General features: G+C 41.3%; 1 protein-coding gene across 1 annotated transcript in view; it reads right to left on the reverse strand.

The window, feature by feature from the left end:
• Positions 1–12,564, reverse strand: part of POLR1A (RNA polymerase I subunit A) — a gene marked incomplete at its 5' end in the record, with an annotated part of 76,757 nt that overhangs the window by 28,182 nt on the left and 36,011 nt on the right. Inside the window, 2 exons of the mRNA XM_079721373.1 lie at positions 268–417; positions 12,064–12,255. Coding sequence (XP_079577499.1) covers positions 268–417; positions 12,064–12,255 — 342 coding nt within the window. The remainder of the gene's footprint in view (positions 1–267; positions 418–12,063; positions 12,256–12,564) is intronic.

Genomic DNA, 12,564 nt, shown 5'->3' on the forward strand with positions numbered 1-12,564 from the left:
TCCAAGCTTTGCTGAGTCAAGTTCAGAGGCCTTCTGCCAGAGAAGCCTTGCCGTGCAGGTTATGAGCTTTACACTGAGAGTCAGATGCTAAGGGTCCACTCTGACTCTTTCCAAAACCGAAGTCGACACAGTTTGGGCACAACTCCTTCCCCTCAGGCACGACTCCTCTTTCTGTGCATGTGTCTCCATTTCTCTGTCTTGATTTTAAATCAAGCTGCCTAAACCCGGGACTCGAAGTCTCCAACCCACACAGCTGGGCAGCCGTACCTGGGACTCGCACATGGAGTCGGGGTTAAAGCCGGGGACGGGTCGAGGAGACTCCTTCACCCAGGCCTTCCCGCCAATCTTCGCCTTTCCTGACAAGTTCAGTGGGACGTGATCCTCTGGGATTATGTTGATGAGCAGCGTGGACACAACCTGGAAAGAAAAAAAGAAGACAAAGCTGATGGCGGGAAGAAAAGCTGAGACGTTCCCTTTTGGGACCTCCTGTCCCTCTTCGTCCTGAAAGGCAGACAACTCCATTCTGATGAGCTGCAGGTGAAGCAGAAAACAACAAGCAAAAAAACCCCACCACCAACAAAAAAAGGGACAGTTTCTTGTCTGTGGGACAAGATCTCAGTTTTTACTTTTCTGCTTACATGACTTAGGAGGGAGTTTAGGATTGGAAACAAACACATACCACTAAGAACTTCATTTCTTCTTAGAGTGAACAATCCCCTAGACTTGAAATTAAGTTCTTGAATAGACCAAAGGAAGAAAAGGAAAATAAACTGCTGTGGGATCACAGTAGAGAAAGATTTAAATTGGTATGTGGTTAAAAAAAAAAAGAAAACAAAGACAGCAGGGTTGAGAGAGATGGCGGGGCTCGTAACACTGCCCTCTGCCAGGGAAAGACAGCTCTGACCCGTGAGCCCCAGGACTGAGGCAAAGGTCCAAGAGCACTTGTCAGAGGCATCCTTCTCTCATTTTCAGGCCACATCAAAACAGATGACAATTATCACATACAGTTAGTAATGTCCTCCCACAGAACAGTGTTGACTTTCTGGTGGGCACCAAGGAGGAAAGGATATACAGACTAAGAATCCAGAGTTTTCCCTCTGAAGAGCTTCACAGAGGAGGCCCGAGGTATGTGACTGAGAAGCGGGCTGCAGTGAAGCTTCGGGGATAAGGGGGTGTCCCAGGGTCCACTCCATCACTGACTGGTCGTGGGCTGGGGGGCAAAGGGTTACGTTCTCTTAGCCTTAGCATTGCTCACGTGTAGCACAGAGATGAGATCCGTTCATTCATTCAGCAATTATACATCGAGGGCTTACTTTGAGCCAGGCGCTGGGGGCGTCATGAATAAAACAGTCTCTGCCCTCAGTGGAGCCTCCAATCCCGAGTGGATCCACGCTTTGGAGGAAAATAAAGCGGGGAAGGAGGACCCAGAGCAGAGCAGGGGGAGAGAGTACCTGGGATTTTACGTAAGATAGGCAGGGAAAGCCTCACCACGAAGGAGAAGGGAGCCCTGCAGAGATCAGATCATGAGTTTTGGGCAGAAGGCTTTTCGTCTGAGTGAGAAGGAAAGGTAACTGGAAAGTTTTGATCAAAGGAGTGACGTGCTCAGATTTAACTTGTAGCAGGATCACCTGTTCCAAATACATTCCTGGTCTGGACTTTGAAGCTAAATAAATGCTGCAAAGAATAAGCCTCCCAAGTGACACTGACAAGAAGGATTGGCACTTTAGAAGCAGCTATTAAGGCGTCCTGAGTGGGGAGCACATGGGACGTTGTCTCTGTGTGAGGTCTATCACAGGGCGCGCTGGCGATGTGATTGCTCGGCCACCCAAGGGCTCCCACACAATTCACTTCTACACAGCTAATACCAGAAATAAATTTATTTGACTGGGATTAATTATGGCTACTGAAAGGCCGGGGAGTCCTTCCCCTGCCCAATTGGGCCCATCAGTATGGCCATCCACTCAATACACGACTGCCAGCAGGAGGCCAAGAGGCGATTTCGCAAACAGCTGCTCCACAGGGAAGCCACATGGGGGCAGCCGTACCTGGGGATGACCACGGGTCAGCTCCACAGAGGCCAAGAGCACGCATTCCCAGAGACGCAGCAGGCTAGGGGCAGGCAGACTGGTCAGACAGGCCCAGGGTTGATGCCATCAGTTGGCATCAACAGCTCTTTGTGTGCCTGTGCCCCACAAAGAAGTATCTATATGTGCACAATGGGGTCGGGGCAGCTACGAGAGCAGCTGTCTTTTCACGCGTGTGCTCTGGGAACCAGGGACAACTGGCAACAGCATCGTTAAAGAGAGCAGACAACAGTCCTTGTTACCCCCCAGAAAATGAGCAGGAAGGTCATGGCCCCCGCTCTTCACAAGGCTGGCACGGCCAGGAGAGGGGGTGAGGAGTAAAGGCAGGAGGGTGACTTCCCTGGGATGCTGACCACAAGCTGCACTTCAACCACAGTGCCACATGCCCAGTGGGGACCGCCAGCTGGGCACAGTCAGGATGGAAAGTCTGAGAGAAAGGTAACATATGTATCCAACCATTCTAAGGACAGGGAGATGTGACCTGCCACCTCATCTGTAAAGTCAAGGGGGCAGTGAAAGCATTTGACAATCTCAATACCCTTTCATGATAAAAACACTCAACAGACTAGGAATAGGAAGGAAATCATCAACCTAATAAAGGGGAGGAATCAATGAAAAACCTACATCTACCATTTTCAGTGAGCAAAGACGACGCTTTCTGCCTAAGATCAGGAACAAGAAAAGAATGTGTGCTCCTGCCACTCTGTTCAACAGAGGTTCTAGCCAGGGCAATCAGGCATGGAAAGAATAAAGCTGCTTTCAGACTGGAGAGTAAGAATGAAAACTACCCCTAATTGCAGATGACATAACCTTATGCAGAGAGAACCCGAAGGAATCCACAAAAAATTATTAGAGCTACTGAATGACTTCAGCAAAGCTAAAGGATATAAGATCAACATTCAAAAATCAACCATAGGGCTTCTCTGGTGGTGCAGTGGTTAAGAATCCGCCTGCCAATGCAGGGGACATGGGTTCGAGCCCTGGTCTGGGAAGATCCCACATGCCACAGAGCAACTAAGCCCGTGTGCCACAACTACTGAGCCTGCGCTCTAGAACCCGCGAGCCACAACTACTGAGCCTGCGTACCGCAACTACTGAAGCCTGCATGCTTAGAGCCCGTGCTCTGCAACAAGAGAAGCCACCGCAATGAGAAGCCCGCGCACTGAAACGAAGAGCAGTCCCCGCTCGCTGCAACTAGAGGAAGCCCGTGCGCAGCAACAGAGACCCAACACTGCCAAAAATAAACAAACAAATAAATTTGTTTTTAAAAAAATCAACCATATTTCTACACATCATCAATGAACCACCTGAAAATGAAATTAGGAAAACAATTCCATGTACAATAACATCATGAAGAATAAAATACTCAGGAATAAATTTAACCAAAGAAGTCCAAAACTTGTAAGTGGAAAACAATAACATACTATTTAAAGAAATTAAAGAAGATCTAAGTAAACGGAGAGACATCATGGACTGGAAGACTTCATATTGTTAAGATGGCAACACTCCCCAAATTGATCTACAGATTCAATGCAATCCCTATTAAAATTCCAACTGCCAGTTTTACATAAGTGACAAGCTGACCCTACAATTCATATGGAAATGCAAGGCACCCCAAATAGCCAAAACAATCTTGAAAAAGAACAAAGCTGGAGGACTCACATTTCCAGATTTTAAAACTTATTTCAAAGCTACAGTAATTAGGACATGATGTTGGCATAAAAACAGACATATTGATTAAGAGACTAGAAATGAGAGTCTAAAAATAAACCCATACATCTGTGGTTAACTGACTTTTAACAAGGGTGCTAAGAACATTCAATGGAGAAAGAATAGTCTTGTCAACAAATGGTGCCGAGACAACTGCATATCTACTGGCAAAAGAAGGAAGCTGGACCCCTACCTCACACCACATAGAAAAATTAACTCAAAATGGATCAAAGACCTACATGTAAGGGCTAAAACCATAAAACTCTTAGATGGAAACACAGCTGTAAATCTGTGTACCCTTGGATTAGGCAATAGATTCTCAGATGTGACACCAAAAGCACAGGCAACGAAAGAAAAAGTGAATAAATAGGACTTCATCAAAATTAATATTTGTGTGTTAAAGGGCACTATCAAGAAAGTGAAAAAAACCACCCAGATAATGGTACAAAATATTTGTGTGTCATATATGTGATACAGATCTAATAGCCACAATATATAAAGAACTGTTAGAACTCAACAATTAAAAAGATGAACAACCCAATTAATAAATGGGCAGAGGGCTTGAATAGACGTATCTCCAAAGAAGATATTATAAATGGCCAGTAAGCATATGAAAAGATGCTCAATATTTTTAATCATTAGGGAAAGGTAAATGAAAACCACAACGAAATACCACTTTGCACCCACTAAGATGGTTATTTAAAAAACAAAAGACAAATACGTGCTAGAGTGTGGATGTGCAGAAATTGGAACCCTCATACATTGCTGGTGGGAATGTAAAATTGTATAGCTGCTTTGGAAAAATGTTTGGTAGTTCCTCAAAAATGTTAAACACAGAATTACCATATGACCCAGCAATTTCACTCTTAGCTATATATTCAAGAGAACTGAAAGTACATTCATATAAAAGCTGGTGCACGAATACTCAATGCAGCCTTATTTATAACAGCGAAAAGTGCCAACAGGCCAAATATTCCATTTATCAGCTGACAAATGAATAAACAAAATGTGGTATAACCATATAATGGAATATTATTCAATCATGAAAAGGAATGAGGTACTGTTCATGCTACGACATGGATGAATCTTGAAGATATTATGTTAAGTAAAAGTAACAAGCCACAAAAGTGTACCTAACTTGTATGATACCGTGTATATGAAATGTCCAAAACAGGCAAATCAACAGAGACAGAAAGTGATTGCCAGGGAATGGGGCAAGGAGGAATCAGGGCTGACTGCCAATAGGTACTGAGTTTCTTTTGGGGGTTATGGAAATGTTCTGGAATTAGTGGTGATGACTGTACAACATAAAGAATACACTGAAAAAAAAAAAAAACCACAGAATTATATACTTACCAAAAATGGTAACTTTTCTGTTAAGTATGAATTACATTTCAATAAAAAAAACAAGGATGCCAGACAAGATGATCTGAGGTCCTTACCTACACTAATATTCTAGAAGTGCATAATTTACTTTCTGGTCATAAACTATGCTAGGGAGGAAAGATCATACCTGCAACATTCTTTTAAACTGTGAAGGTAGGCAAAATCTACAAGAATTATAATTATTTATTATTTAAATTATTTATATGAAGCCTGTATTGAACTTTAAAAAATGCTCTAAAAATTAAATGGACTTCTTTTTTAAAAATGTTTTGAAATGTGTATACCCTTTAAGCCAGCAATCACAATTCTAGGAATTCATTTAAAACATATATCAACGAAAAGTACACTAGTATAGATATAAGTGGGTGTCCACCACAGCACTGTTCAGAATAGTAAAAAACCAGGTAACAATCTACATGTCTGCCAATAGGAAATTCCCTGGCGGTCCAGAGGTTAGGACTCAGCGCTCTCACTGCCGGGGCCCTGGATTCGATCCCTGGTCAAGGAACTAAGATCCCACAAGCCACTCAACGTGGCCCAAAACAAAACAAAACAAAAAAACCACAACAACAAAACAACTGGACACTCATTAAATGTCTGCCAATAGAGGGACAGTTAAATCAATTATATATATCCATATTATTGGGTACAACACAGAATGGGTTAAGAAGAATGAAGTCAATCTACACGTACAGACACAGAATGAACCCCACAATACATCATTAAGTGAACTAAATATGTCACAAAGCAATTACAAGAAAGGTTCTGTCAACCTAGCACATGAAAACAGTTAAATAAACTTCATGCTATATTTGGAGTGTGTTAGGGTGGTTCAAATTAAAAATACAAACTGCCTGAAATAATGGGATTCCCTTTGGAGGACCTGGTGGCTCAATTAAAGTAAGCCGTCTTACAGACCAGTTAAAATTGAGGTTGACGTGCCTGAGGATGAGGTAAGTTGCCTCAGGCACCAGAATATCATGGTAAAGAAGTGGTCTTAAATACAAGCTCAAAATTGAATGTCAAATTTAATCATGGTTCACGGTTCTCCTGAGTAGGTATAATATGATTCCATTTTTATTTCTTTCCTATGACAGTATGCACATACATGAAGAATGGGATTGGACAGAGAGGAAATTTTTCCTTTTTCCTTTCATATTACTGTCTCTTTATTTATTTATTTTTATAAATTTATTTATGTAATTTATTTATTATTTTTGGTTGCATTGGGTCTTCGTTGCTGCCGCAGGCTTTCTCTGGTTGCGGAGAGCGGGGGCTACCCTTTGTTGTGGCGTGCGGGCTTCTCATTGCAGTGGCTTCTCTTGTTGCGGAGCACGGGCTCTAGGCACGTGGGCTTCAGTAGCTGTGGCTCGCGGCCTCTAGAGCGCAGGCTCAGTAGTTGTGGCGAACAGGCTTAGCTGCTCCGCAGCATGTGGGATCTTCCCAGACCAGGGCTTGAAACCGTGTCCCCTGTATTGGCAGGTGGATTCTTAACCACTGCGCCACCAAGGAAGCCCTACTGTCTCTTTATTTAACGAAAAACTTACGTTACTTCTATAGTTAAAAAGAATTTAAAGGGCAGAGATCTAATAAATGAAGTCAGCAAGGTTGCTGAATCAAGGACAATATACAAAAATTAATTGTATTTCTATATACCAACCATAAACAATTAGGAAATTTAAAACATAATATCATCTATAATAGCAATACCTAGGAATGAATCTAATGAAAGATGAACAAGACTTTTATGTCATCAAAAGACATACTGTGTTCATAATTTGGAAGATTCAACACTGGAATGTAATCTCAGAAGAACTCCTCACAGGTACTTTTTTGCAGAAGTATACAAGATGACTTTGAAATTTATATGGAAATTCACAGGGCCAAGAATATTCAAGATAGTCATGAAGAAGAAGAAAGCTGGAAACTTTTACTATCGAAAATCAAAACTTACTATAAAGCTACAATAATTAAGACAGTGTGGTATTGGTGCAATGGGATCAAACTAATCAATGGACCTGAAATGAGTCCAGGAGTGGACCTACACATATACAATTAGTTGATTTACAACACAGGAGATACTAAAGAGCAGAGGAAAAACAGTGGTCTTTTCACCAATGATGTTGTATCAACTGGATAGTCCTATGGGAAGGGAATGAATCCTGACCCCTTCCTCACATCAACAACATCCACAAAATTCAACTCCAGGCAGACAGGAGACCTAAGCATGAATGGGCAAACAATAAAGCTGCTTAACAATGATACAGGGAAATACCTTAATGACCTTGGGGCAGCCAAGTAGTTTTTATACAGGACTAGCCATAAAAGGCAAAGCCTGGTGAATTATATTTCACAAAGAACTTCTGATCATCAGAAAACAGCATTAAGTGAAAGGGCAAAAAGGCCAGCCATCAAGCAGAAGGTATTTGTAATACATATATCTGGCAATGGACTTACACTAGAATATATTTCTAAAACTCTTACCTAGTAATAAGAGAATGGCATAGACTAAAAAAAAGCAAAAGACTTAACAGGCACTTCACAGAAGGTGAGATCCCAGTGGCCATAAGCATATGAAGAGGTGCTCAACCTCACCTGTCATTAAGGAAATGTAAATTAAAACCACAATAAGACACCACTACACACCCATTTCCATGGCTAAATTTACACCCATGGGGGAAAAGACAAAAAATAAAAAACACCCAAACGAAATGGGACAATAATATGAAGTTCTGCTGAGAATAAGGAGTAACCGGAACTCTCAGGCCCTGCTGGTGGAGGTGTAAATTGGTACAAGCACTTTGGAAAACTGTTTATTAAACTATTTATTAGAGCTGAAGGTAGATCTTATGACTCAGCAATTTGATTCCTTGGCATTTACCCATCAAAATGCATATATGTGCTCAACAAAAGACATGTACAAGAATGTCATAGTAGCCCTATTTGTAACAGCCAAATGAAGACAATCAAAGACAACCCAAATGTCCATCAACGGTAAAATGGACAAATATATAATGGTATATTCATATAATATAATACCACACGTCAACAGAAGTGAATAAACTACTACCACATGTGATGACATGAGTGACTCACACAAAGATGTGATTTACTCTATGATCCCATTTATGTAAAGTTCAAGAAAAGACAAAACTTACCTATAGCGTTAGAAGTCAGGTGAGTGGCTACCTTTGGGGAGGGCAGAAATTGAGAGGGGCCTGGAAGGGTCTTCTGGGGGTGTTGGGGATATTCTACTTTCTGATCTAGGTGACGACTTATGTATTCACTTTGTGAACACTCATTGAGCTATATGCTCGAGATCTGCAGTGACGGGCAAATCTTCTTCCTTTACGTGCTCATTTTCAACAAATGGTGAGAGACCTCCGATTCTTAGGTGGAAAGAAAACCACTCAAGAGGCTGTATAAAATGCCCTGGAGAAATAGCCTAAGACTTAATTTTCTAGGGCAGTACAAATAAATTTCCCAAGCTAAGTTCCTTATTTCCTGATTCAAAACATGGCTTCTCTCTGTAGAATCAGACTGAGTCACTAACAAATTCTTGCGCAGTGCGGTCACTCTTCCCCTTTTCATCTATTTGCAAAGAAATAACAGCTTGTACCAACCTCTCAAAAAACACTGAAAAATCTCAACTGCAACAGAAATAAAACCTGGGCCTATTTTCCAATTCTATTTCATTATAAAATAAGCATAGGTCAGAAATGTTAAACAGTGAAAAGGAAATTACTCCTAACACAAACCAAATTACTCTATCACTTTGATCTTTTTTATGTCAAAGTTTTTGCCCATATACATTTTTAACATGTTCCAACTGTGATTACACATAGAACTGTGTAGTCTATTTCTTCTTTCAACATTATGTCAGACAATTTTCCAGACAGTTACATAACTTTTTAAAACCACTATTTTAAACAACTACATAATATCTTAACAAATGGATATCCCACAATTTACTTAGCCCCAGTGCTGAGTATCTAGGTTTTTCTAATTTCCACCACTATAAACCACGATGTCATGGACTGCTTTTTTCAAGTTATCTTTTACTATACTTCAGATGATTTCCTTAGGCTGGATTCTCAGACTGAAGGGAATGAACATATTCGTAGCTCTAGATATACAGTCTTTGTCCACCATTTGGTTCTATTTTGAACTCACTGCTTATGTTTAAACAAAATCCTAATAATAAATTCTGGACACTTACTTAAGAATTAAAATCCCTTTACGTCCAAGATAACTTGAGATGACTTACAAAATAAAGACACACAAAAAAGAAATAATAAAAAGAATATAAGTGGACAAATACATATAACCAGCTAAACTGGGGGCTAGCAAACTACAGCCTACAGGCCATATCTGGCCCACCATCTGTTTTTGTAAATAAAGTTAAATTGAATCGCAGTCACGCTCATTCATTTAAGCCTTGTCTATGTCTGCTTTCACGTTACAATGGCAGAGCTGAGTAGTTGTAACTCAGAGACTGTATGACCAACAAAGCCTAAAATATTGTCTCTCTGGATGTTACAGAAAAAGCTCACCAATCCCTGAACTAAACTTAACTGCAAAATTCCCCATCTATTCTGTTAAATCAACTTCTGTTTCTGGCCAGGATAGAACGATGGTGACCTGGGTTCACATCCACTAGAAACAACAACAATAACAACAAAAGCAGACATGAACATGAAACATGAGTATAAAACAAAGGTTTTCAATACAGGGACCTTAGGAAATGAAGGACAGGGATCAGCAAGGATACAGTACACTTGAACTATCTGTCACCTGAACCTAACGGGCACTTACAGCGCACTCCATCCAACAACAGCGGAATACATGTTACTTTTAAGGACACACAGATCATTTACCAAGACAGACTGTATTTGAAGTCATAAAACAAATCTCAATAAATTGAAAAGGATTCAAGTTATCCAAGGTATGCTCTCTGGCCACAGTGGAATTAAATTTGCAATCAGTAATACAGACATCTGGAAAACCCCTAAATATTTGGAAACTAAATCATGTACTTCTCAATAACTCAGGGGTCAAAAAAAGAGAAATGAGCAAGTATTCTGAAGTGCATGTAAATGAAAATACAACATGCTTACGGGAAATTTTATATATAAAATGCCAATATTAAAAGAAGGAAAAACGTTTCAAATCAGTGACTTCTGTTTCAACCTTAAGTAACTAAAAAAGAAAAGCAAATCAAACCCAAAGTAAACAGAAGAAAGGAAATAAAGATCAAGGTGAAATCAATGAAACAGAAAACAGAAAACTAGAGAAAGTCAATAATAGCTGGTTCCCTGTGAATAATAAAACTGACAGACCTCTAAGCAAACTGAGCAAGAAAAAGAGAGAAGACACAAATTACCACTATCAGAAATGAGACAGGGGGCCCACCTTCAGATTCTACAAATAGAAAAGGAAAGTAAAGGAATATGATGAATAACTTTACACCTATAAATTCAATAACTTAGATGAAATTCCTTGAAAAAACGAAGCAGTAAGGTTCCTCCAAGAAGAGATAATCTAAATAGCCCTATATGTATTAGAGAAATAGAAATTTTAGTTAAACAAACCTTCCTAAAGAGAAAACTCCAGGTCCAGATGGCTTCACTGGTGAATTCCACCAAACATTTAAGGAAAAAATAATATCAATACTACACAAACTCTGGGGACTTCCCTGGTGGCGCAGTGGTTAAGAATCCACCTGCCAATGTAGGGGACACGGGTTCGAGCCCTGGTCCGGGAAGGTCCCACATGCCGTGAAGCAACTAAGCCCGCAAGCCACAACTACTGAGCCTGCACTCTAGAGCCTGCGAGACACAACTACTGAGCCTATGTGCCACAACTACCGAAGCCCATGTGCCTAGAGCCTGTGCTCCGCAGCAAGAGAAGCCACTGCAATGAGAAGCCCGCGCACTGCAACGAAGAGTAGCCCCCACTCGCCGCAACTAGAGAAAGCCCGTGTGCAGCAATGAAGACCCAACGCAGCCAAAAATAAATAAATAAATTTATTAAAAAAAATACTATACAAACTCTTACAGAAAACGGAAGAAGAGTAAATACTTCCCAACTCATCCTATGAAGCCAAGGTTACCCTGATACCAAAACCAGGCAAACATATGACAAGAAAACCACCTATCAAAATCCCTCATGTACACAGAGGCAAAAAATTCTACACCAAAGTTTAGCAAATACTACCTCATAACCAAGTAAGGTTTATCTCAGGAATACAAGTTGGCTTAGTAACTAAAAAGCAGTCAAGTCCCAGGTCCACAGATTTAAAGAACTGCAGAGCTGGGAGAGACCTTAGGGCTCATCAACCTGAACCCTTTTGTTTTATAAATGAAGAACTGAGGCTGAGAGAGCCGAGATCACATAACTGATTAAGTATAGTATGACGGTCTGGGTGTTAGAAAGTCCCGGGTTTGAATCCCAACTCTGGCTCTTATGGACTTGGGCATGTAACAGCTTCTCCAAACGTCATTATCCTCATCTGCTAAATGGTGATAATGATGGTTTCTGCAGCGCAGGTTGGTTGTGAGGGTTAAGTAAGATAACATATTTGAAGCACTCCCAACAAACCTTAACTACTGCTACCATCAGCACCACCGCCTATTACCACTATATCTGGATTCTGAGGACACTGAGTTTAAGTTAGAAGCAAAGGACAGAAACTACGCAGCTTACGCGCAGAAGATACTCCCTTGAAACCATCTACACACAAAAACCCCATCAAAGAGAGAGTCAGACTATTGTTTGATTTGCCATTTCTGTTTCTGGCCTGGGCTCTCCTGGGAACAAGAACCTCTTTACTGAGTGGCCTGTTTCCGTTTTTTACAGCCACCATTTGTTTTCTCCCAATTACCTGCTTTCCTGTCCACAGCGGACAGGGCTTCAGGATGGCAGGAGGAAACAGCTTCACACGCCCCACTCTGTCTGTGAGTCCTCGGTACACCAGCTCCATATACTGCTCCCGGCTGAAAAAGCAGCCTCGAATGGTCATGTTGGCACCCGAAACCATGTGATCTTGGATCAGCCCTGCCAATGGCTGGCCATCCTACAAACCAAAACAGATAAGAGGAGAACAAAGAAAAAACTGAAGTCGCATTCTAATTCCTAATCCTGTGCTTGGGAGTTGCCCGCTAGCAACGGCCCTCCTTGACATCCCCGTACTGTCCTGTCTCTGAGCCGCACCAGGCTGGTGCTTGGGCTTCCCATCTGGAGAGCAAACTGCCTACCGGAGCACATGACCAGGGCTTCCTGACCAGCTCCCACCTTTGCCTTTTGCCCACTGTTCTGTATCAAAACTGCTGCAAATTCATCCAGGCCCCCTAGCCTTCTCTCTCCATAATCCTATCTGTTTCTA

This window comes from Hyperoodon ampullatus (genome assembly GCF_949752795.1).
Source record: "Hyperoodon ampullatus genome assembly, chromosome: 15".
NCBI classification, from domain to species: domain Eukaryota; kingdom Metazoa; phylum Chordata; class Mammalia; order Artiodactyla; family Ziphiidae; genus Hyperoodon; species Hyperoodon ampullatus.